General features: G+C 38.3%; 1 protein-coding gene across 1 annotated transcript in view; it reads right to left on the reverse strand.

The window, feature by feature from the left end:
- Orc5 (origin recognition complex subunit 5) overlaps positions 1-27113 on the reverse strand; it is a 56904-nt gene that overhangs the window by 21986 nt on the left and 7805 nt on the right. The window contains exons 4-12 of the mRNA XM_038315377.1: positions 25502-25576; positions 21152-21263; positions 17506-17636; positions 12578-12626; positions 12406-12496; positions 10500-10552; positions 7980-8092; positions 6711-6758; positions 1766-1876 (exon numbers count right to left, since the gene is read on the reverse strand). Coding sequence (XP_038171305.1) covers positions 1766-1876; positions 6711-6758; positions 7980-8092; positions 10500-10552; positions 12406-12496; positions 12578-12626; positions 17506-17636; positions 21152-21263; positions 25502-25576 — 783 coding nt within the window. The remainder of the gene's footprint in view (positions 1-1765; positions 1877-6710; positions 6759-7979; positions 8093-10499; positions 10553-12405; positions 12497-12577; positions 12627-17505; positions 17637-21151; positions 21264-25501; positions 25577-27113) is intronic.

The following is a 27113-nucleotide window of genomic DNA, read 5'->3' on the forward strand; positions in this document are numbered from 1 at the left end:
CTTGTTCACTTTTCAAAAGGTAATCTGGGGACATCTAAGAATTATAATCACACACACATACCATCATGATTCTTTTCTGTTCGGAGTCATCTTTCTCCAACCTCTCTTCAATCTAAGGTGAATTTGTTTAAATGTAACAGCTCCCAATGTTCCTTTCAGTCACTGTAGCACCTTGTGTGTCGTATGCAGACAGTCACTAGCAGTAAGAAAAACTGGATATGTGTGACACTAGGACATGTGTGGCACTAGGACATGCGTGACACTAGGACATGTGTGGCACTAGAACATGCGTGGCACCAGGACATCCATGGTACCAGGACACGCGTGACACCAGGACATCCGTGACACCAGGACACGCATGGCACCAGGACATGCATGGCACCAGGACATGCGTGGCACCAGGACATGTGTGATACTAGGACATGCGTGACACTAGGACATGTGTGGCACTCAGGAAAAGACAACAGGATTGGGAGTGCAGACAGCACAGCAAGACCTCGTCTCCACAGAAGGATCAAGCAGGAAGGCACTGACCCAGTCTTTTAAAATTATTAACACCTGATAATATCTACAGCGCATAACTGGATAGAACACCTTTCTCCAACTGCACATGCACTCTACATGCAAACTGTCTATAAATGCCGACTTCATCGCAATGGAACTTTAAGATGCTTTAATGAATTAAAAGCCATCATCACAGGTTCCAAAGAGTGACATCCATTCCAAGATCAAATTTATAGTGAAGTAATTTTGATGTAAATAATTATTTACACATTACCAGCCATAAAACAAACTGACCACCGCATCTCTGATATGACTACTCTGAGGCGCTAGTTACATCATCTTGCCTTTTCTATTCCTGATACATGCCAAGTCTTTCTGAATCTTTAAGAAATTTAGTATGACTATACTTATGGAATTTTCTTTAAACGTCAATGGAAAAAAGAAAAAAAGACACTATAACTACTTCCCCAAACCAAAATCCTCATCTTCTACTTCTGGGTTTATTCTGCCACCTAGTGAAATACTAAAAGTTTAGTTAATTCTGGAGAACAGACCAAATAACAAAAAGGATATATCAGCCTGAAAAGTATACGTATGAGAAATAAAGGTATTATGAAACACTTTCATACACACTTAAAACATTTTCATTAAACCAATGCTTATGTATTATAACTCATCAATTTAATCAGATGCTTGTTTAATCAGCAGTGATTTTTAAAAATTACTTTACTAAAAACAGAAAAAGAACCAGAAACATTAAATTGCTTTTGACATTAGTTATACTTGTAAATTCTGTGTGACCCCCAAGGAGTCTGGGTTTGGGATTCTCAATACAGCTGCCCCTCAGCATCCTCAGGAGGCTTGGCTGAAGGACCCCATAGTTGTCGAAGCTGAGGACACACAAGTCCCATGTATGAAATAGTATGTACTTACATACAATGAACCCATCTTCAGGATACTTTAAATCTCCTCTCTATTCCTTATCAATGCACCGATCAGATATTACACTACATTTTGTACTGAATCAGAACAAGGAAGGGCCTGCACATGCTCAGTATACAAACAAGTCACTGTCTTCTTTTTCTGACTGTAGCTGGTTGAATCAGTGAACTCTAAACCAGGCCACATGAAGGGGCCAACCATACTTAATAACAACAATATTCACTATCCAGTTAAAATATTAACATTTACAGATTTGCACCACCCATACCACCTAAAGAACTGACTAGAAATGGTGGGAAGATCCCAGGATGAGGCCTACCTGGGAAAAGATATTTGCGGTTGGAGCCACTCTGCTGTCCACGATGCTATACAGTATTGCTAACAACCTGTCCAGTGGAAATGGCTTGGGTCCAAGGAGGTGATTGCTTGTCTGTAAAGAAAAGAGAGCATGAAACCCCTTTTTATACCATACCATATGTCTTCTACAGTATAAACTCCCAGTAGTAATATATTTTTCTCTCAAATATACTAACAAATTTAACCTATGGGCCTTAAAACATTGTCCAATATCATGATTTATCTTTTTGCTGTGTTTATTAGCACCCATTAACTATTTACAATAATGGGTTTTTTATGACATTTTAATACACAGATAATGCATGTTGATCATTTTCACACCCTCCCACACCTGCGGATCCTCTCTTCCTATCTAGCTTCCTTTACACCTGTAATTGTGTTAACTCAGTGACTTTCACTGTTACTACTTACAGGAGCACAGGCAAAGGGTGACAGGGGCATAGGCACTATCCAGTGGCTACACCACTGAAGAAATGTCTCTCCCTCCTCCGTCTATCGAGTGACTATAAACCCCCAGGCAAGAGAATCCAGATCCACTGACAACTCCACACTGAAGGGCCCTATCTTGTGCACATAATGCCAAATCTTTTATAAATGACTTAAATTCTTTTTCTGTTCCAATAGACATAAAAGAACTCAGCCATTTGCAGTCTTGAGCTGCTGACTTTGCCAAATGATTTTTAGATGATATATAACCAAAACTAAGACTTTTCTTTGTTTAAATTAAAATTTATGTGTAGTATGTGTGTGTGTGCACATGCCTGAATAAATGCATGTGCACCAGAGAGAGGCATGCAGGTGTGTGCAGAGGGTCATCAGGCATTGGATTCTGTGAAGCTGTGTTACAGTTGTGTGCACCATTCTGAGAATGGAACCCACGTGGTCTGCGAGAGCAGCAAGTGCTCCTAACTGCTGAGCTTTGTCTCCAGGCCCCCAACCTGGGGTCTTAATTTCTGAACTAGAGGATACTATTTAATTCCCACCATTCCTCTTCAGACCAATTCCTCGAAAATGTACCTGTTAAACATTTAGTTCACACTGTTTCAGAAGAGTTCAACACAGTTTAAAAAAGTTCAACATAGTTTTTAAATGATCGATAATTAGAAGTACCATCTTAACTTAGCAAATAAAACTGTCTAATTAGTGAATAAGCTGCCAGCCTGAAATAATTTAAAATTTATAAAAACTTTAAAGACAGTAAATGTTCATATTCATAAGATACAATCACATGTCATTAGGAAATCACAATAACTGAAACTCCATTCTATTAGCAGATAATTTTAAAAGAAGGTTAAGAATTTAAGGGCATCCTATTAACAGTGGAAAGTAAATTGGAAAGTACATGCATGGGAGTATATTTAGTATTTAAAAGAATAATGACTGTAAGCAAAAAACCCAGACCTAATTGATGTGGGATTCCCCTCTGTATGTTATGAATATGTTTTGTTACCATTGGTTAACAAAGAAGGTGCTCTGGGCCTGTGGCAGGGCAGAACAGAGCTAAGTGGGAAACTAAACCGAATGCTGGGAGAAAGAAGGCGGAGTCAGAGAACCCCAGGGAGCCAATGCCGGAATTTTACCTGGTAAGTCATGACCTTGTGACAACACACACAATAATAGAAACAGGTTAATTTAAGATATAAGAGCTAGCTAGAAATAGGCTTATGCTATTGGCCAAACAGTACTGTAATTAATACAGTTTCTCTGTGATTATTTTGGGTCTGGGCAGCTGGGAATGTACAAACAGCCTCTGTCTACACCTGATCAAAGTATAAAATGCAGTATTCACTTCAGTTATTTACAGCTAAAAGGTAGGTTAGAGATTATTTCTTGTTCTTAAATCTTGTATGAGTCTTCTATCAAATACTTCAAACATTTATAAATGTACAGAGGTTTAATACAATAAATACCAATGCAGTAACTACCAAATTTTATCAAATTCAGATGTTACATATGCAGAGAAACAAAAACTGAGACGGTGTTACTAGTAAAGTTGAAACCCACTGAACCCTTCCTATCTTACTGTCCCTTTCTGCCCCTGGATGGAATTCCAATCTAAAGTGTGATGCTTTTATCTCACGCTGGCTTCTACAATACTAGAGCTTACATATCTACTAGCAGTGTACAGTACTATGGCTTTAAATTCTATATTAATTATATTATTTTGAATGCAGCTTTTACCACATTCCCCTTTCCCTTTAACATTACATTTTCTTAGATTTATTCATATTTTAAATGCAGCCCTAGTCCATTTTTTAACTTCTCCATTTTTATGACAGTACTACCAACACAGCTAGTTACGAAAGCAATCACTACAAATGCGCTGCAATGTGCTGCGACTGAAATCCTGCGATTTTCCCTTGTGCACACCTGCATTTATGAAGGAGAACCAGACACTGCTGGGAGCACACAGGAAGACTGTTCCATCGGTACAGATGGACAAAGGCCATTTAACTGAGGACAAGTGATACAGGGACTTCCAAGGAGGAATTCTCCCAACCACCGCTCCCTCCGTTGTAACTTCAGAGGTCACTGTGCTTCACCTGACATCACAGCTGGGCAGAAGCAGCTGTCCAACTCATACTCAGCTATTATGCAAGCAAAATTCTGTTGTGGTAAGCCACTCAAGAGTTTTTGTTCTGTTTTGCTTTCTTCAGCAGTGCAGCCTAGCCTTAGCCTTGACCAATATACAAATTTCACTCATATTTAATTAGATTAGATATTGTCAGCCTACAGAGTAGGCAGGCTCTGTTCTGTACTGACTCTTGGGGCATCTGCACTAAGAATCGATTATCAGTTCCTGTCAGTGTTTTCAGTGCAGGCGTGTAAGTGTCTCACTGTTATGTCTGCACCGCCTCAGTGAAGACAGGAATTACACCACGCTTGTTAGTATTCAAATTTCTTTTTGCACCATTTACCCTTTTGTCATTTTGTAACTGATTTGTAAAAATACTCACATATTCTAATCGCTTGCCTATGAGTTCAAGAGAGTAGGGAGCAGAATTGAAGGCCTGGAATTGGACCATGGTACAAACTATAGAGAGTTGGGGAAATAATTGAATTTCCTTAAAACCGAAGAAAAGATGGACTGAAAAAATTACCCTTGGAATAAAGTACTCAAAGACCAAAGGAAATGAAGAACGCAAACAGCTTTGAAAAGGACAATAATGTCTAATGTATCTACTTAATGTCTCAAGAAGACAGATAAAGGGAGAAGTGGCAACATGCAAAAAGTTAATGGTCGGAAGAGAAACTAACTCAAGATAAAAAGAAATTTAATCCCAGATACACTCCAGCACAGCTATAACAATAACAAAGGAAGTAAACTGATGAATAGTAGAGAATACAGACATCAAAAAAAAGGGGAACAGACCTTTTTATAACAGTAACAATGAAAGGCAAAAGATAGTAAAACAAGTTTTTGCTTCTTAAAGTCCTGAAAACACACCAGTAATGGAGCAGTGTATACTGACTTGTTTTTAAGATTGAAAAATAACACATAGCATTAAGAGTGTAGACTCTAGTCCAAAGTTCTCCACGTCCAGCTGAAAATCAGGAGCAGTTGGGTACACCACGTAGCTGGGGCTGCCTACCTTCTAAATGCACTGATTTTAGCCTGGACCACTAACCTACTTTAAAAGTACTCAGTGAGTATAATAACAGCTTTTCTAGATTCTCCAGAACTTCCATCCTCCATCTGCTTAATGACCTGAATATTCATCTATTCTGCAAATCTCACAAATGTTCCCACTTGTGATCCACTTCTTCACAATGGACAGACAAGAGTCTCACTCTGCATCCCTCGCTGGCCTGAAACTCTCTCTGTAGGCCAAGCTGGCCTTGAACTCAAAGAATCTGCCTGCCTCTGCCTTGTGAGTGCTAGGATTAAATATATAAAAAGGTAAACAAACCATAAACAAATTTATTTTAAAATCATTCTTTGCTGAAATCTTGCCATTTATTAGAGGCAAGTTAATTTGTATACTAATGAGATATATTTGCTTACATAAGTAACTAAATCTTTTGAAGCAAGATGTAGAGCAGCTTCAATGTTCTACAAAGTTGATCAATATTTTGATTTTATACAAATCAGTGCTGAGAATTATCACTTTGCAAATACACATTAGATGGAATGGCAGAAGTAGGCTTAAGGTATTTGCAAAGATTGCTTGAAATTCTGTCCTATGCCTAATCTAAACTTCATTTAACTTAAACAAGCATGTCAAACAGTAATTCTGAAAATAAAGTATTTTAAAATGAAATGACCCCAAAATAAGCTAAGTTGATATTTATATGCTGAGAAATAATGGTAAAAATAGTAACGATTTTATTTTCTTTAAGTAGGAAACTTCACATGTGTAGTAAAAACACGGTGATTCATGTGTACTTCACCTAGCATGACGGCATGACCCCTCAGGTCAATGCGTGCTTGACTTTAAGTTAACTTGAATGTTTAGAAATCTTTTACTATTGGCATATGGGGTCAAGACCCATAGTTTTATATAAGCACTTTCAAGTTTAGTTGTAGAAATCTCTTTCCTGCTTAAGTGTTTATGGGTTTCTCATTTTTATTTCATCAATAGAATTTTCGTAGGTATTTGAGAGTGGAAAAGAAGAAGATAAAAGAGTTTAATCCATTGTGTTTAACTAAACAATACAGCGAGAACTTTTTCATTAAAGAAATTGTTAAAAACTTGGTCAACTCAGTTTTATCTCTGGCTCCCACTTCTTCCAGTTTGCTTTCGAACAGTGCACTTAACTTAACATCGTTACATTAAAAGGTAACATTACCAAAAGAAAAAGTTCTCATATGCAAATACAATTACACATTCATCCATTTCCTTAATTATCCTAAAATCATAAGTTTCTGTAAATTCAAACGTTAAGGGAATTTAAAATATAAATACCTTCTCATGTTTCTTTAGAAAGTTGGTTTTCTTGATTTTCCCATGATGCTGCAATTAAGGAAAATAAGTTTTTAGATTAAGAAGCTTCAATTAGAAAAGGCAATTTGTTGAAAAGATACCATACATAATGCTAATTATATATATCTTTTATATATATAAATATGACTTTTAGAAATGTTATTTTACTTATTATGATATCTTTTAGGGTAGACTTACACTGGAGGAAGGACTACTTTTGCACATAAACAAAGGTTATAAAATACAATAGACCATAGGGATAATTCTTAAAAGAATTTGTTACATTGATCTTAAAACCATATTCACTGATATAAAAACAGAACTTCCACAGATAAACAAATGTATATTTGTCTCCTGAAGGAAGGTATTAATTCATGCATTACACACTGGCTGAGAAGATGTGCGCACTCGGGACGCAGTGGTCAGAATGGGGCTGCCCTGCCCCTCACAGACCAGCAACAGAAGAAAACAACAAAACCGCAGCAACAAAGCCCCATCACGAAATCCTCTGTCCAGAGAGCACAGCACGGCTCCCTGAGAGCTGGAGCTCAATCGCCCACAGCTTACACACATGCAGAGGGTGTGGCAGCCTGCCTGCCATTCCAGCCGCGGAAAGAGACAGCGATGCCCACCGTAAGCCAGCTGCCGAACTAGCCAGACTGGAGAGCTCAGGACTCAATGATCTCCACACATAGGCATGCTCACCTTGCCCACACATAAATGCACATAAACATTAAGATACTCATATATACATGAAAATGGAAAAGAAAAAGTGGAAACGTTTTGAACTAACAGTTTATTCCCAATTTCCTGTCTTCTGTAAAGCACCTACTTTCTCCCAAGGTTAGACTGTGTGTAAGGCCCTTAGCAAACAGGTCCTAACTGTGTAGTTAGTGATCTTAATCTGTGTCCTGCAGAAGTTCATGGAGAAACTTCAAAGCAGTCATTTCTTGTATCCACAGAGGACTGAGGACCACTCAGACAATACCTGACTCCATGGATATTCAAGTGTCTCACTGAAAAATAAGTATGATAGTTGTATAATACACTCTGACCTTTGGATCATCTTAGATTACCTAACATAATTTAAATGCTCTAAAAATCATTAATATATTATAATATTTATGGAATGGCCATAAAAATGTCTTTACATGTTTAGTACATATACAATATTTTTGAAGCTCATATGTTTGAACCCGCAAGACCAACTGTACTCCTGGGATTTTCCTAAGAATAAGAAGTTACTGTTACCTTAAGGAAGAACCTCCTGTCAGTTCTGGCCGGGTTATAGGAGGCGAGGTACGCAGCGATAAGAATAAACTTAGAATAATACGGAAGCTCCACATGGGTGTACGCCGAGAGACCTAAGTACAGAACACTGTGGTTATCTACCAGGCTACCATTAGGTGTTAAGTGTACTCTACAGCCTACCTTTTGACGCATAGCTGTGCCCTGCTACTGCCGAAGACACCGGCACCACTGTGCTGAATATTGTTAATGACATACTTTGCTCCACTTGATCAGAGGCTACCGTTAGGTGTTAAGTATATTCTACAGCCTACCTTTGGATGCACAGCTGTGCCCTGCTACTGCTGCGGACACTGGCATCACCGTGCTGAATATTGTTAATGACATACTTTGCTCTACTTGATCAGCGCCTCCCAATTTGAAGTGCAAACCTATTATTATTATTATTATTATTATTATTATTATTATTATTATTTTGTTTTTCAAGACAGGGTTTCCCTGTAGTTTCTAGAGCCTGTCCTGGAACTAGCTCTTGTAGACCAGGCTGGCCTCGAACTCAAGAGATCCACCTGCCTCTGCCTCCCGAGTGCTGGGATTAAAGGCGTGCACCAACACTGCCCGGCAAACCTATTATTTTTTACTTTAAGATTAAACTTTCCCTGAAGGTCTTATACGACCACAAAATAGGGAATTTCACTTCTGCTCTAATTTCTTATTTCTCACATGTATAGCTCATACATGTGATAGTATGTCATGTGTTAAAAGCTACTTTGATATTGACAGACACTTTCCACGATGTGGAAGAAACCACATCTAGTATACTATATACCTACAATTCTATGCACACAAGAAAGTGTGTCACACATTGTCGGAGACCTTACATGAGTATTATTTAAAATCTTTGTAGTAATTTAAAGCTAACTACTCCTTCTCATTTTTTAAACGAATAAAGAGCCCAGTCTGAAGGCACACAGTACAGATAAACTACAGTCTGAAGGCACATAGTACAGATAAACTACAGTCTGAAGGCACACAGTACAGATAAACTACAGTCTGAAGGCACACAGTACAGATAAACTACAGTCTGAAGGCACACAGGAGTACAGATAAACTACAATCTGAAGGCACACAGTACAGATAAACTGCTGTCTGAAGGCACACAGGAGTACAGATAAACTACAATCTGAAGGCACACAGTACAGATAAACTGCTGTCTGAAGGCACACAGTACAGATAAACTACAGTCTGAAGGCACACAGTACAGATAAACTACAGTCTGAAGGCACACAGGAGTACAGATAAACTACAGTCTGAAATGCTCACAGGAGTTTTACAGGTAAACTACAGTCTGAAGGCACACAGGAGTACGGATAAACTACAGTCTGAAGGCACACAGTACAGATAAACTACAGTCTGAAGGCACACAGTAAACTACAGTCTGAAGGCACACAGTACAGATAAACTACAGTCTGAAGGCACACAGTACAGATAAACTACAGTCTGAAGGCACACAGTACAGATTAACTACAGTCTGAAGGCACACAGGAGTACAGATAAACTACAGTCTGAAATGCTCACAGGAGTTTTACAGGTAAACTACAGTCTGAAGGCACACAGTACAGATAAACTACAGTCTGAAGGCACACAGGAGTACAGATAAACTACAGTCTGAAGGCACACAGGAGTACAGATAAACTACAGTCTGAAGGCACATAGTACAGATAAACTACAGTCTGAAGGCACACAGGAGTACAGATAAACTACACTCTGAAGGCACACAGGAGTACAGATAAACTACAGTCTGAAATGCTCACAGGAGTTTTACAGGTAAACTACAGTCTGAAGGCACAGAGGAGCAGTACAGATAAACTACACTTTGAAGACTCACAGTAGTACACATAAACTACAGTCTAAAAGGCTCACAGAAGGCGTACAGGTAAACTACAGTCTGAAGGCACACAGGAATTTTACAGATGAACTACAGCATTTCTCTAACTCTGGTCATTGTCTTCCTCTCCTGCAGTATAAGACAGGAGGTCACCTGGAAATCAGCTGACGTGCTCGAAAACCATCACACTATTCCCTTTCTTAAACAGAAGTCTTTACATTTTTGAAAAGAAAAAACTACATTTTAGATATTCTGAGTAATAAAATCTGGTCAGTTTGATAAAAATGCAAAATAATAGCTTCTTTAAAGAAAACAAATGTACTTTGAAAATATAAGTACTGAAGAGGACCCTTTAAGTTAATATAAAATTGGATTTTAAGTTGTACTATATACCTGGTTTAGGTGAAAACAATAAAGAAATATTAATTGATTTTTTCACATGGTAGAAGCCAATCATGATAAAATCTAAGGAATCACAAAACTGGCATTCAGTTGAAGGAAAATCATTAATGAAAATATCTAGCTTACAAAGCAAACTCTTTTTAGACTCTGTTTGCTGACTGAAGACCCTCTAACCACAATGTCTGTGATAGTTTAGACAGTATCCTGGTAATTCTCAGGGTTTTCTCTGATACCTTTTAGCTGTCCTGGATCTGTGTCTTCTTCCTGTAACTTTTCCCACTGGGAACTAAAATAAAATAGGACAGCAAAATTAGACTGAAAATACAAGAAATCAATATCCTGCGATAAGAAGAGCCCTCTAGAACATATCATTTTCATTCATTAGGAAGTAGAAAAATAATATATATGCAGAGTATACATGTTGTACCTGTACAAAAACATTTGACATACATCAACAGTGTAACAAAATTCCCCATTGTTAATTTTCTAATTACCTTTTTTATTCTAATTACAATAAATACCAGCAGCCACTCAGTAAAGCTCCAAACAATTCTAATCACTGCACTGGATACAACTGTACATTAATTTTACTCCAGAATAACTGATTGATGATCAGATCAGAACACTGAGGCCCAAAGATTAAGTCCTTCAAAAAAAAACAGTCAAGAGCAGAACTAATAAATGAATTCATACGGAAGAAAAATCAGAAACTGTACAGATGGTTGGGTACAGGCTAGAAGGATGAGGAAAGGCATCTGAGTACACGTTCATCTCTCATCTCCATCTCTTACCTACGGGGCAATAAGTGTCCACACACCTCCCGCCCCCCACTTCTCTTGCTTCTTTTTCCCAGGGGGCGGAGCTCACGAAGTAGCCTGGAACTTTACTACATAGACCAGGCTGTTCTCAAAATCACAGACATCTGTCTGCTTCTGCCACCTTACTGCTGAAATTCAAAACATGTACCACCATGCCTGGCCCCCTTGCTATCTTTTTCAAAGCTGTATCTTCAGCTTATCAAGCAAGAGATATAAACTCACATACTGTTCACTTACGCTCACCTTTGTTTTCATTTAGACGAAAAATTAAACTCAATGTTTACTAACAATCCTTTGGCTAGTTTCCTGGGTCATCACTCAAAGACGCCTTATGCATAGTGTTTTCGGTTCAACTCTGCTTAACTTGTTTTCTACAATTTTGATTACTTGGCTGACAGGTTGAAAAGATAAATATTTGGCTTTACTTCTCTTTGAAAATGCTGATCAATTTTAAGGTTTTATTAACTTTTTTTTGTAAGTAACTTTTTGCTTGGAAGCCTAGAAATGCTTTTCTTTTTTTTTTATTTTTAGTCTAAATAGTTTACACGTCTCAATGGTAGACTTAACAATGCTTCTGTCAAAGCTGTAACCATCCAAACAAGTAATCATGTTACCTTATGTGGGAAAAACATGCAGCCTAGCCAGATACTGAGATAGAAAGTTTCTCTTATCCAAGTAGTCTGGGTAAAATTAACAAGCCCTTCCGGATGAGGTCCAAGGGAGGAGACCTTGTTTGGATGCTGACTTAAGATACGGTAAAGAGCCGCGGTCTGATGAAGACAGCAACTGCCAGAGCTTCAAGAACGCATCCCGTGGACTGTTTCAGACTGGCGAGGTGCAGATCTCTAAGACACTGCATTGTTTTACATGGCTGGGTCTGTGGTGATTTACTAGAACATTAGCAGAGTCTCAAATAAGCCATGTGCATAACCCGGGGCTGTGAGCACTTGTGGTACAGGAAAGCAGGCTTCCTTTATTTCCAGCATGCTTTCTTTACTCCAGTGTTGTTCTTTGTACAACCCAGTGTTTCCTACCTCACGAGGTCCAGTTAGATATGCTGACTCTTCTCTATCAAACTTACATGAAGAAGGGAAGGAAAACATGTATACTTTAGTTTAATTGAAGAAAAGCTTAGATATGAAGTTTAAATCATTTAGAAATTTGAAGTATTTTAGAATTTAGATTTTGGATTAGGGCGCTTAATCATCAAATCCTATACAAATATGCAAAACAAAACAAAACAAAATAAAACAACCAAAAAACCTGGTGTTTGTAACACACTTGGGATAAGTGATATCTCACATGTTAACCACATAATTACCTTGATATCTCCCTGAGATAAACAGTCTGCATTGCTTTCTTCAGGTGAGGCTCAATATTTTTCCACAGTTTGCGAGTATCGCGTTCACCTGCTACTCCCAGGAGAAAATTTCAATAATTCAAATCTTGTATAATTTTTCTCCAATGAAATATTAATGATTATATTTAGTTACCTTCTCCTTTAACTACAGGTTCACAGTATTTGGGAAAATTAAGCACTGCCTATGAATTTAAAAAGACAAAAAGCAGAAATATTAGTTAAGAATTTTTCACATAAATTTTTTATTACAAATTGAGCAATTGATTTTTAAGTACAGGATAATTCTAACTTATCCTTACCAAGAAAACCCAACAAAAACATCAATAATGGTAGCATACACTCTATTGGCTAAATCTTACCTAATGCATTAGGTGCATATAAAATAATAAGGCATAATTTGTACTTAGCCATAATGAATAAAAAGATCAAGGTCAGACAATTAACTGCTATTTTCCAGCATGTGAATACCACCATAAATTAAGTATCACCTAATTAAAGATGATTTAAATTATTTGCACTGGTTGCTACACATGATTTCTTGGCATTATCCGGGGCGTACTAAAATCCATCCGAGAATAAGTCCCGAAATCTATTACATGTTTTAACAATCTCTCCAGGAAATGTATGCATGAGGAAGTGTGAGAAGAACTAACTAATCCCAACTACTTAGTATTTTCCATACTAGAATCCTGCTGAAATGCAGTTTTAGTAAGATGTGTGTATTTATATACAGAGCTGGCATTTACTAACATGAATCTGATCTCAAGCATTTTATGATTTAATATAATAAGAGCAGAGACAGACATAATAATAGTGTAAATTCAAATTCAGAGGACAATATTAAGTATTGCAAGTCACTGCAGAGAGAAAGGACAAGAGCTATCTGCCACAGCCAATTCTTACACTTAGGGATCATAACTGCAGAGGGTGAGTCCATGACCAATCATGGTGGGGAGGTGGCGGCAGGCTTGGCAGGCTTGGAACTGCAGTGGGAGGAAGCTAAGAGCCTACACAGGAGGCTGAGAGAGCAAGCTGGGAGCAAATGTGGGCTTTTTAGAACTTCAAAGCCTTCCCCCCAACAAACCTCTTCCAACAGGACCACACCTCCTAATCCTTTCCAAACAGTTCTATCAACTGGGGACTAAATATTCAAACATGAACCCATGGGGCCGTTCTCATTCAAACCACCACAGATTCACTACGGCATAACAGGAATTCAAATTCACTAGTACCTTAAGCAATATTGCTAGTTTCCAAGAAAAACAAAACTATAAGGCTGCTAATAAAAACCACAAAACTGCTCCAAAACCAAGGAAAATCCTTTTAGATTGGTTTTGATACTACAAATTTTCACCATAATTGCATATCTCCTCACATGTCCCCCATGACAGTTATCAAATTTAAAACATTTTTACGAGTTCCATCAATAAATAGGAAAAGCGAAGGACACGGGTATAGCTTTATTGAGAGCTGACGACAAGCTCAGTGAACACTCATGTCCACCACGGTGAGAGAAGCAGAGCATCAGAAAGCACAACTATCGGGGCTCCCTGCTGACCGACTGCTGAGAAGAGCACTTCCTATGTGTGCCATCTGATGGCTGAGGAAACACGCCAAGTGCAGCCTGCCTACAAGCACACGATTCTGTTTGCCTAATCTGTGAGGTGAGCTGAGAAGTTATTTCTAAACCAATAAAGGTCACTTTTATTAAAGCCCAATTTAGGTGGAGAATATTTCCCATGGTTCCAAAGGAAAGACTTGTATTACTTAGGTGGTAAGCAATTGATAATAACTACAAAGGTAGGGCCGCCAAGTTAAGACGCTTTCCCAACTCTTCCTCAGTGAGAATTCCAGCATGGTTTCACTGGGACAGGCAAGATCATTTGCTGGAAGATAGTCTGAGCCATGTAAACTGTAGTAAGAATTTTAAGGAGACCCCAAATTGTCCCTTGGCATGCCCACACCTTCTCCCAATTCAATCAAATACTAGTCTGGGCATTGCCGTGCAGAGATGCTGCAGATGAATTAAGACCCCAAAGAGTTCCAATAGGGAAGACTGTCAGGAGAGCCAGAGCTACTCTCTGGGAGAGCCTTCTCTCTGGTTGCTCACAGAAGTCAGTGGGTAAAAGGGAACTCAAGCACTGTCCCTTGCTGGTAGATGGAGCTGACCACTGTACCTTCTCTAGGAGGCCTGAAGGAGACATATACCATCTAGTCACCAGGACCATGAAACTTCATTCTTATAACCCAAAGGAACAGATGAATGCATTTAGAAGCAGATGTATCTCCATAACCTCAAGATGAAAACCCATTCTACACAAAATTTTGATTTCAGCTTTAATAAACAATAGAGAACTTAGCAACACAGTGCCTGGTTTGTGACCTACAGACTAGCGAGCTAATAAATGTATGTTATTTAAGATACTAAATATGACAATTTCACATGTAGCAATAGAAAACCAACATGCACCAGTAGCACCACATAATCCAATTAAAATCCAAATCATGAGAATTAAAAACAAGTTGTTTTCAGAAGAGAATAAATTCAAGAGACTTGACAATTCTGAATTGGATTATTTTGCTCTGGAAAATATTCATTGGGACAACATATGTAATGGGGTCTGCAGACTAGTTTGTAGTAAAATATTAATTTTCTTTTGTGTGTTAATGTGTCTGTACCCACACAGATGCATACATCTACAGACCGGAAGAAAACCCTGGGTATCATTCTTCAGGTGCTGTCAACACTTCCTTATGAGACACGGAACTGGCCAAATAGGCTACACTGGCTGACCAGGGGGCCCCAGGATCTGCCCATCTCCGTCTCTCCAGTTCTGGGATTATAAGCATCTGTCATCAATTGTGGCTTTCAGGGGGATGGCGGGGAAGGTTGGGGATCAAATTCAGATCCTCACAATTACAAATCAAGCACACTACCAACTGAGCCATCTTTCCAGCTCGCCCTCATCCTCAAACCAAGTCTCTAATTTTGACTGTGGTATTACAGTTAGGTGGAAGTGTGTCTCTGTAGGGAAACATACTAAAGTATTCAGAAATAGTAAGGTATCAGGTAAACACTTTCTGTCAGGGACCATAGTCCTAAAAGATGATAGCAGGGGCCATTGTCCTAAGAATGTTTGCAGAAAGCCCCACTACCTTGAGAGCTGTTTGCTAAGGAACCTGCCCCACATCTCAACTATCTTGATAGCAGGGACCATTGTCCTAAGAATGTTTGCAGAAAGCCCCCACATCCCAACTACCTTGAGAGCTGTTTGTCAACGGAGCCACAAAAAGATTTTTTCTGCTTACACCAGATTTGCTAGCTGGTGACCTTTGCTACCCCATACCCCCACCCCAAGCCGAGTTCCTCATTCAAGGGCTATATAAGCTGTAACCATTACCCTAATAAACAGATACCTTGACAACAGAATCTTGCTTGGTGTCCCGCCTCTTCAGACCCTGAATAGCTGACCCGCTAGACGGGTATAACTTTCTCTAAAGGGGTGAGTTATTTTTCTAAGCTTGCAACTTTTCTATAATTAAAACCTGATTTCAATTTGTAAAATAAAATTTAAAATTACTGAGTACTTTATCCTGTAAAAAATTACAGCATATACCAACACCATCAAACACAGTCGTGAACTACATTTTACTACCAGCTGGTCATCTCTCCATTTTACCAATTATTATTTTGGTACCCTATTAATCACTAAGTCACTAGCTCTTCCCACTACCAAAAGGGACAAAGAAAACAAGACAGCCTAAACAGACATTAGTATTGCATTTTAAAAGAGGACCCACCTCTCGCTAAACAGTTCAGCCATCTCTGAGTGATTTCTAATTATTCTAAGTCTCATCTTGCTATTTTAGAGGGGAAAGGTTTGAAATAGAAGAAAGTTAAAATGTATGACATGTTTTAAAAATATGCAAGACTCAGGTTAAGCAAATAGGTTACTGTGTTTGGCATTAGGTAAGTATAAAATACCACCTTCAGCTGGCTTTTCTAACAATTATAATTACTAATTTTGGACTACCAAATGCATTTTCAGAGAAAGCAAGGCTAAATGAATATTCAGAATGGTATTTTATTTCCTCCTGTCTTTGTTGCCTATATAGGCAGTCTCTAAAACATACTTACACAATAGAAACTCCTAATGCAGATTTAAATGCACACACAGAAAAAAAAATGCTTGAAAAGAATTTTATGTAGGTTATTTATGACATTTACAAGAAATATACCATTTAGAAACTTTGAAATAAGTAACCCTATGCATCTAATGGGAAGTAAGCATCTCAACTCCTTCATGTCCTAGACATGGAGAAAAAAGAACACTTTGCTCTGTGCAATGCTGTCTTCAGTGTGGAGGACTTCTTACATTTGCTAGCATTGCCAGTGGGAAAGACATTCCCGCCTCCTTCCTTCACAACTCCAAACCCAAGCAACTGGAGGAAGGTGATATAAAAATTAGCAGTAGGATACTAAATCGCGTGTTATTACATCTCCTGCTATTTTCCATTTTTACTTTAACGGTTTCTATAGTTTCTATAACTAGAGAGAGAATCAGTAACTAAAAGTACTTGCTTTTTTGAGGACTAGAGCTTGAATGCTGGCTCCTATGTAAGGAACCAGCGTGGGTGCCACACACACCTGTACACCAGTAATGAGGAGGGAAGAGATAAGAGCATCACTGGAGTCTCCTCACTGCCAGTCCAGAAAAGAAATGTAAGCTCCAGGTTCCATGAGAGACAGAGTAGGGCACTGCCAGCCTCCTCAAGCCTCCATGCACAGCTCCGCACACACGTGCACCAACAGACACAACACACACACACACTCCTAACAGTTAAAACATGGGACTGATACTGAATGCATGCTTTCTCATCAGGTTTAGCATGCACTAACCCACACACATCAATCCTTTTAAGGTATATTAGCCTCAAAAAGCCTTATCCAAATTTCTGAAATATTTTCTCAGTTTCTGGCTTGTGTTAAAATTTTCTACATGGGACAATATTAAAGGACATAAACATGTGTTTGTGTGCGCACACAAAATGCTCACTTACCAGATGTCTGAGCTCTTTCAGATCTCGGCACACAGTGTAGAAAACTCCAAGAAGAATATTAATATAGGCGGCATAAAAATCAGCTGAATACTCTGGAGGATGATCGTGGGACAGGATCTTTTGCAGGTTCCCTATTTAGAGAACACAGACTCACTCAAATGAACAGCACGGAAACATAATCATTACGTTCTAGGATGTTAGAAATGTTTTTAAGAAAACAAACATTTAGGTCCAACAATAATTAGAGAAAATAAGTGATTACTAGTTTAAAAAGTATAATTCTATGATAGAATAATTTGTATTTCTTTTCTTCATGGCACAAAACTTCTTAAATGATGGCTTAATTCCCTCCCAAACATATGTGAGCTTATACTAATAAGGTGACCTGACTGGGGCCTCTCCACGGCTGGCAGGAGAGAGATAGTTGCCAGAGCTCCTACTTCTTGGCCTTCAGGGAGAAGAGAAAGGTTGAGGGCCAAGTTCATCCCCAGCGGACGATGGTTTCGTCCGCTGTACCGATGTAAAAGACGCTCCATCAACTCCCCGAAATTGGTCTGATTTGTCCTACAATTTTGCTTTTGGGGCAAGATCTACCACAGAAGGAGAAGCCAGTCTAACAGACTGAACTTTTCTGTATTGGATAATTAACAGTGGATAGATATAATCAAATGCCAAACATGCAATGATGGGCTGTGGCACCTGGACAGGGGACAGGCGAGTCCCACCACGAACCCAGTTCCCCCCTCTTCTCCATGGAGCCTTGGCTGTCTTGAAACTCTGTGGACCAGGCTGGCCTTGAATACACAGAGATCCGTCTGCCTCTGCTTTCTAAGTGCTGGGATTAAAGGCATGTGCTACCTTTGCCTGGTCCAACCGGGTTTTCTAACCAGCATGCAGTACAAAGCGTCCCAAAGGAGCTCAATAATACTGAGTTGAGGAGAAGGAGGATGGGGTAGAGTTAAGACAGCTTCAATTTATAGACGCACATCCAAGGGCACAGAGTTATGCCAAAAAAAGGCTTGCCAAGAGGTCTTGAGTTCATATAAATTTGTATATGCACAGAGTAAGGCCAAATAAGAACAAATGGAAATTAGAGAGATGGACAAAAAGCAATTAATGAGAACTAAAAGTCACATGGGTTTATTGATTTATATTAATTTTTAGTTAGAAAATCATGCAGAGACCATGATGAGGCATGAATAGAGATTCCAAAAGACTATATGGGGCACTGAGTAGAGAGTCCAGAAGGTGCTAGGTCTTTGGAGAAAAAAAAGCTAAAACTAGCCCTGGAGTAAAGGGAATTCTAGATCTCTTCTCCCAAATACATCAAACATAGCCTCAAAATGCTCAAATCACAGTGACTATCATTCCGTTAACTAAATAAATAAGTAAAGAATAAAAAGGTAGAGGAAAAAAATGAAAGAAGCAAAGAGTTAGATTATTATAAATACCAATGAGATAAAGAAAAAGCAAAAAGAGCTCTATGATGAAAAATTCCAGAGGATGGCAAGATTAACTTCAGGAAAAAGGATAGTGAATTTAAAGACAGAGAAATAAAAACTGTATCAAAAAAAGTAAAGGAAAAAATAAATTTAAATAAACCCCAATGGGATACTATCAAGTGACATAAAATAAGTAACACAGACCTGGAGGAAATAAAAGTTGTAAGTGGAGACAAAGCCTATGAAGAAATACTGGCTAAAAGTTTTGCTTAGATCAGTGGTTTTCAACAGGTGGGTCATGACCTCTGGGGTTGAATGACCCTTTCATGGGGGTTGCTGTACGACCATCAGAAAACACACATATTTACATTATGGTTCATAACAGTAGCAAAATTATAGTTATGAACTGGCAACAAAAATAATTTTATGGCTGGGAGTCAACACAACATGAGGAACTGTATTAAGGGCTCACAGCATTAGGAAGGTTAAAAACTGTCTTAGATGAAACTATAAATTTATAGATCTAGAATAACAAAAACACATTAGACTATATAATAAAAGCTATTTTCTTTCTTACATTTCTATTTTATTAAAACCAAAAGAGTATTACAGGTGTCTAATAAACAGTACCAAGGGGCTTACAGGAAGGAAGGAAAACACAGGACAGAGGTGGAGCACACAGCTTGTGCAGTAGGAAATTGTAAGTCCCTGACTTTTTCATATTGTTATCAGAGCAGGACTTAACCTATGCTGACAACAACTAAGCCACACCTAAGCAAGCACATCACAGTCTCGTCAGAGGGAGAACAAAGCAAACAAGTCCCTGCTAAGAGACACAGTCTTCTGCACGTAATAAGGACTTTCAAATCGGGGCCCTGGCTACAACTGGGAAGGTGCCCTTGAAACCAAAGCCACATTCCTAAAAATGCATGGCTGTCAGGCTAACATGACAGGGCCCTGTGAGCTGCCAATCCCATTGCCTTGATTCCATGCTACAGATGATTTGTTTTGCCAATTAATATCTCAGTTTTGAATAGAAAAATTATGATTATAGTGCTTATGCTATGCATAGAAAGGTCCTAGAACTTAATAAACAGATGTAACATGGCTCTATTTATCATACACTTAACAGGTCTGTTTTCCTACATGACAAAATTAGAACGACTGCTATATTTAATTTTGTCCTGAAATTCCATCCATGCTGCTTTATATCTTACAAAAAATCAGATTCTACAATTATATCATACTTTTACCTTCATGATGCAGAAAAACCAGCACAATTTCATAATTTTCTTAACTTTTGAAATAGTTTTTCAATATTTGAAACTAAAATGGCACAGGAAAAGTCAGGTCAGCAGTGACATAGATCAAAAGAAACTGTTTACTAAAACCCTTTGATTAAGCCTTTCTTTCTTTATTTTGTGATTTGTATGGATGAGAAGCTATTAAAAATAAGGTTTTCATCTATTTTGAGTTCCTCTAAATAAAAAAGTTAATTAGCTAAAGCAGGAGGTGTTATTTGGTTTCCGTTCTTGTGAAAACAGGCAAAGCTGTGTTGCTCTTGGCAATGAGTGTTTCTAGCTCATGAGCTGAGAGGAAGTGTTAACAAGGCCAGGATCACGGGACGCTATTTCCTCACAGCGCTGCGGCACCTTATGCTTCACAGGTCTAACCTGAGTCAGCGGCGTCCTCTCTGTATAATCATAGCTCAGATCCATTAACCTACAAGGCCAGTAAACAATACAAAAGTATTGTATTCCTTCAAAGAGATAAATTATTAGACTTTATAAAATTTAAGATAAAAATAAACCCCAATAAAATAAAAAAGAACTAGCAGTAGGCACAGTAAGAGTTACAGCAACGACAAAATTTTAGAGACTCAAGATACTCAAGATACATGGAACTTAATCCTGGTATATGATAAAGATTTCTCTACAGTTCTAACATGTGTTACCAATCTAGTATGCTTCTTACTTGTATGGATGTTATAAACACAGTATTCACATACATGAGACCTGCTCATTCAGTGATTGTGAGAACAGTTCCTTCAAGGTTTCAAATAAAATTTCTGCAGTGCAGGAATACAAGCATTTTGAGACTGGCAACAAAACTAAACAACTGAAGATACCAAAGTATCTCAGGCTAACCCAGGTATAGTTCTGAAGAAAAGACACGGGTTATTTGCTCAAACAATTAAAACTTACCTATGCTATAATCAGGGAAATACAAGACAAATGGTTCAAAGCATCCGGTGTTTGGACGAAACTTTTCCCAAATGATCTCACTGAGAAAGATAACAGTCACATTTCTGTCAGTCTGCAAAAAAAAAGGAAGAAAAGTAACTTAGTAATTCCTTTTGGATTTATCTTCAACTGAATTCAGCAAAGCTTAACACACACAATAAATTATTTGCATATTAATAAACCATATTTAGAAAACCTAATCAGAGAGCTCAACCATTTGAAAATTTTCATACATAATTGCTTGGAATTTCCATAAAACTGTAGGTTAATCAACATTTCAGTTATTCACGAGCACTAGAGCGGTCACACAAGAATGTATTCTGTATATACTAAGAAACACATCTGCTTGGAAAAATTAAGACAAAATCCTGTGAGAATTTTTTAAAATCTTGATAGGTATTTCCCATCATTAAAATATTTACAGCAACTCAGAGAAAAGGAAACATGGAGTTGGATAAAGTAGATCTGTCATATTGTATAACTTCATATTACTGAGAAATACCAAAGCTTTCTGTTCGTTTTCAAATTATTGAGAAACATTAACGGCCACTATATATTAAAAATACAAATAACTGTAACTAATAATATCCCTCTAAATCACCAATGCTAAGTAAAAGAGTTTATCTTTTGAAATATATTTAAAAATTTTACTTAGTTTACCAAAAGCAATAATGAAATCTGAATGTGCCCATTACCCTTTAACAGACTCGTCACAAATGCCCGTGCACACCAGCTGGAATTCATCCTGATGCCCCTTCACTTTCCCAGATTCTTTTTGGCTAACAGTGCAGATGTGGTATCTGTTCTGGTCTGTAGGCATTCTTAGGATCCAATTTCATATGTAAGTTGCACTACATTTTGGGGATAATTTACTATTTGATTCCTAGCAAGTGTGGTTCTTGTATGCTGTTTTGCATTACTTAGAAAAATAATTCCTTTGATTAACAAAAACAGCTAAACTTAATGAATAAATAATTCCACAGAGAAATTGATCATCTTTAAGAAAGAAAGGAAAATGTGGGGGCACAGAGGTCCTGTACTCACAGAGAAACACTGAAAGAACCAGGAATGTTGCTCACATAGGGTGTCTCCTCAATGGAGGAGATAAAATACCTGCAGTCCATCCAGAAAGCTGAGAGTGGACTCTGTTAAGGACCTGATGATCCTCTGCTATCTGTGGAGGCAGACCTCCCCCAAATTCCCCAGAATTCTTATCCCAGACTCTTCCCTCCCTAGACCATTGCCCATCCTGAGAGGAGACATCACAGGTAAGTTATGGCCTGCTGACCTCCATGCTATGGGTCAGAGACCACACTAGACTCTAGGCCTTTTAGTTATAAAACCCACCCTCATGGTCACACGTACTGTGCAAAAGTCTCTCTGTAGTTTACACTGTGTGAGGATGTGTCACTGTGACTGGTTTAATAAAGATCTGAACGGCCAACAGCTGGGCAGGACTTCTGGGGAGACAGAGGAAGAGGAGGAGTTTGCCAGAGAGACGCCAGGGAGAAGTTGCACATAAGGTACAGAGCAGAGGTAACCAAGCCACATGGCAGAACATACATTAACAGAAACAGGTTAATTTGACTTACAAGAGCTAGTTGAGGACAAGCCTAAGCTAAGGGCCAAGTTTTCATAATTAATAATAAGTCTCTGTCACTGTCTGGGGTTGGTGACCCACGGATAGCCTGACATGAAAGCTACATCACACTTTAAAGAGGGACTGGGCTGCCTGTTACCTGGTAACCTTTTCCCAAACTGTACTGTTTTAAACATGCTGACAATGAGCCGCGTCATTAGACTCCCTCAAGTCTGATCTGGGTAGAGGAAGTCACTCTGCCTGGGTTTTCATGATCTCTTCCCAAAGCATCACTGCCTGGAGACCTGCAGGGAGCCCTCAGGAAAAGACTTTACTTCTTGTAAATGCAGGGCCAACTTTCTACCACTGAGCTATACACCAGCCCCAAAGAAGACTTTCTGAATGCTTTTATCTTAGAAACTCACTGATTTAAAAAAAAAATAATCCTGAGTTGATTTAGGCTTAAAAGTATGCTCTATCCACATTCCTGATCATAAAACTTACACAAAAATCATCAGATTTATTTCTACTTATTTATTTAGTGTGTTCACATGCGTAGGTCCACTTGAGCACCACAGCATGAGCGTGGAGGCCAAAGGACAGCTTGCTGGAGTTGGGTCTCTGTAATCATCAGGATTCCAGGTACAAATGTGGATCACCAGGCTTGGTGGCAGGTGCACTTAACACTGAGCCATCCTGCCAGTTCAAAAAGGCATCTTATAATTTTATAAAAAGTTAAACATATATTGAGAAGTTGAAAAAAAAAAAACAAGATCAATGATTTGAAATCTGTAGTATTTTCAACTGTTCATCTTAAAATACTTCCAGTATATAATGTTTTATCATAATTTAAATTTCCTTTGACTCAGACACTTAATGTAAAAAATAGAAAGTGTTTTCATTAAGTTCCTCTGAAATAGAATACAATTTAAAAATCAAGTATCCTCTCAGAAATGTTAAACTGATGGTTCCCTTTCTCAGTAGAAATTATAATAAAACCTCAAATTTTCTCCTGGTTTCTATAACTGAAACAAAAGTGAAAGTCCTTGTTATTGTCACGGTCATCTCAATACCATAACTAGGTATGCAGAGAAAACATGAAGGGTGAGAATAAAGTCTAGGTAGCCAGTGTGGGAAACAATGAGTCAAGGCCTACAAAAAAAAAAAAAAAAAAAAAAAAACCCACAAATGTCAGCAGAGATTGGGCATTCGTTCCCAGCCGCCCAGACCCGAGTAATCACACAGAAACTATATTAATTACAATACTGTTTGGCCGATGTCTCAGGCATATTTCTAGCTAGCTCTTATATCTTAAATTAACCCATTTCTATCAATCTATGTGTCACCACAAGGCTGTGACCTACCAGGAGGCATCTTTCTCCTTTGGTAGCTACATGGCGTCTCCCTGACTCTGCCTACTCTCCCTAAATATCTCTCTTCTGATTTCCCACCTGGCTTTACTCTGCTAAGCCATTGGCTGAAACAACTTTATTCATCAATCAATAAAAGTAACACATATACAGAATGGCATTCCACATCACACAAACACCTATAAAAACAAAACAGATGAACAAAAACCGAAATGAGGACTGAAAACAGGCAGGCACCTGTAACAGCAGTAATCACTAAGAGTGAACCATGGACCCCAAGGCCGACTCACTGCACTGCTCCCTCTAGCCCTCGACCCAACTAAACGGGGACCACAAGAGCCTCGGACCCCAAGGCCGACTCACTGCACTGCTCTCTCTAGCCCTCCACCCAACTCTTCCTAAACTGGGACCACGAGAGCCTCGGACCCCAAGGCCGACTCACTGCACTGCTCTCTAGCTCTCCACCCAACTCTTCCCACCTGTGGGACACAGGGATTTCTGCAGCACTGGGAAGTCTCTTAAACTTGCAGCACTGTAATTGCTTGAATCAGAACTATCCCCAAGTCGGCTCATGTATGTCAACAACTGGTCCCCGGCTGTTTTACAGTTGGGAGGGTTATGGAAGATTCTGCCTTGGCTCTCAGTACAATGCTAATAAACACTTTAGTACAAATGAACATATAGCTAGAAAGTATAATCTATTTATGTTCAAACCACTGATAATACAATAAAACCAAAATAAGCATATAATCAGCCACAAAATCAATGAGGTCTAAATTACCCTTGACTGAAGAGGACAAATGGTACTGTTCTGCTCAGACAGCTCTTTGTCTTGGTGAGTAAAACCCTAGCGGGATATGTATCACTATCCCGAACCCAGCATTCCTGGATGGATACTAGTGAGGACTGAATTCTCTCATCAATTTTCTTTCTTCAAATTATTCAAATCACTGTGCTTTACCCCTGTAATCACTGATAATGTGCATATTCTATCTTTCCTACTATCATGACAAGTGCAGTTGACTTAAGACAGTTCAGTGAGACCATCCTAGCCGAGTGAAGAGCTGCACGCTGAGTGGCTAGCAGACAGCAAACCAGACGATCAGAATAACTACATCATTACTCTGTAGATCAAAATGAAGGAACGCTGTAGATGTCTAACCCCTCTCAGTAATGACTAAACACTTGAAATTCTTTAATAAGTGGCAAATCACTTTATAATTGAAAGCTAAAATAATTTATTAAGTCTACCAAATCATAAATTAATACCACTATGGGAAAAGACTGAACTTTAATCATAACAACATATTGGGGAGGGAACATATGATCTATTGAGGGAAACCCACTCTGTATATTACTTACCAATTCTTGCAACCTAAGAAACCCAGGCAAAAGATTTGCTTCCATGTCTCTTAGATATTCAGCTTTATCCAGAACCTTAAAGAGATGTTTACATGAAAATCAATTCATAATGTATTTTATAAAGAATAACATACTGTAAGATTTTTAAACTTTCCATGTTACAAAGAAAAAAATGTAGCGTTTTAAAGCTTAAATTTACTTTCAAAAGGCTATTTATACATTAAAAACATATTTCAAAGAGATTAAGCTAAAAACAGATTGCTAATAAGAAATTTTAATCCAAATATCCAAAGAGAAAACACGTCATTGCTATGTTTTTAATTGTACTACCCACAAAACAGGGTGTGAAGTACTCTGACTCCATCTCCACACTTATAAAAAGTACAAGTCTTCATTACCCAAGAAAGACAGACGAATACTCTAAAATTTCTCACACAGAACTTTTCCTGATTGAACTTTACAGCTACACATGCGAAGTTTAAACTGCTAGATAACTCTGAGATTAAGTTTTGTTCAAAGTTGTAATGCTTTTGCCATAATGTTTCCTAAAACATACAGACACTAGATATATACAGTGGACATTGATGAATAACATCATATAAAAATAGAACAGCAGAATGCTGATGAGTTTGGTTACCTTAATAACTATTAAAACTCCTTAAAAAATATAGCCAGTCACATTATCATACACTTTAAAATTTGGCACTATTCTTAATATCACCAAATAGCCAATACTCAAAATTTTCCATACTTGTCCCACCAAAAATGCCTCATTAATAGCATGGATGGTTCCAGACTCATGAATGCATGCGTTCATACAGGACAAAAGGAAAAATACTTGATTTCCCCCAATTACCAATTTCTTATTCTGAGTTTTTGCCCATTTTTCTTTTTTGTAATATTACTACAGACTAATGGCTTAAAAGAGATTTAAAATTTATTTTCTCACAGTTCTTGGGAGCCAAAAACTAAAGACAGTTTCACCAAGCCAAAATTAAAGTTATTAGCAACACTATGGTAACTCCAGTGGCTCCTGGAGAAAGCCCAGCTCCTGCCTTTTCCATCCTCTGGTAGCCTCAATCGCTGTGGTACTGGAATAATGAGGCTTGTTACCCACGTCATTCCAGTCCTAAAGGCAAATATCCTCAACCTTCCGATTTCCTGCAGCTTTTACAGTCCGGTCTTGCCCATCTGTGTAGCACACATAGGTATCTCTATCTACTGACATTTAGGATTAGAGTCTGTTTCCTCCCAGATAATCTGGGTGGATCTCTCCACCTTAAGAGCCTTTTCCCAAATGAAGTAGTATTTCCAGGGCTCAGGGTTAGGACTGTTTGACTGTCTAGGTTGGTGTCTTCTTGGGGTTATTACTTGAGTCCTGCAGTGCAGTGCAGTAGTAAATTACATTCTCCAGGTAATCAATAAATTGGAGCTTTGTGATATTTTTAAACTATCTATCTAATATGTTCCTATTTATTCAACTCATTTAAAAATTTTGAAGTTAATTCTTTTAGAACTTCACATATGTATACAATGTATTTAACCACAGGCACCCCACTTGTCTCAAACTCCTCCTGGATTGCATTTACCCACACCCTGCTCCTAACTTCAC

This window comes from Arvicola amphibius, chromosome 18, assembly GCF_903992535.2.
Source record: "Arvicola amphibius chromosome 18, mArvAmp1.2, whole genome shotgun sequence".
NCBI lineage: Eukaryota > Metazoa > Chordata > Mammalia > Rodentia > Cricetidae > Arvicola > Arvicola amphibius.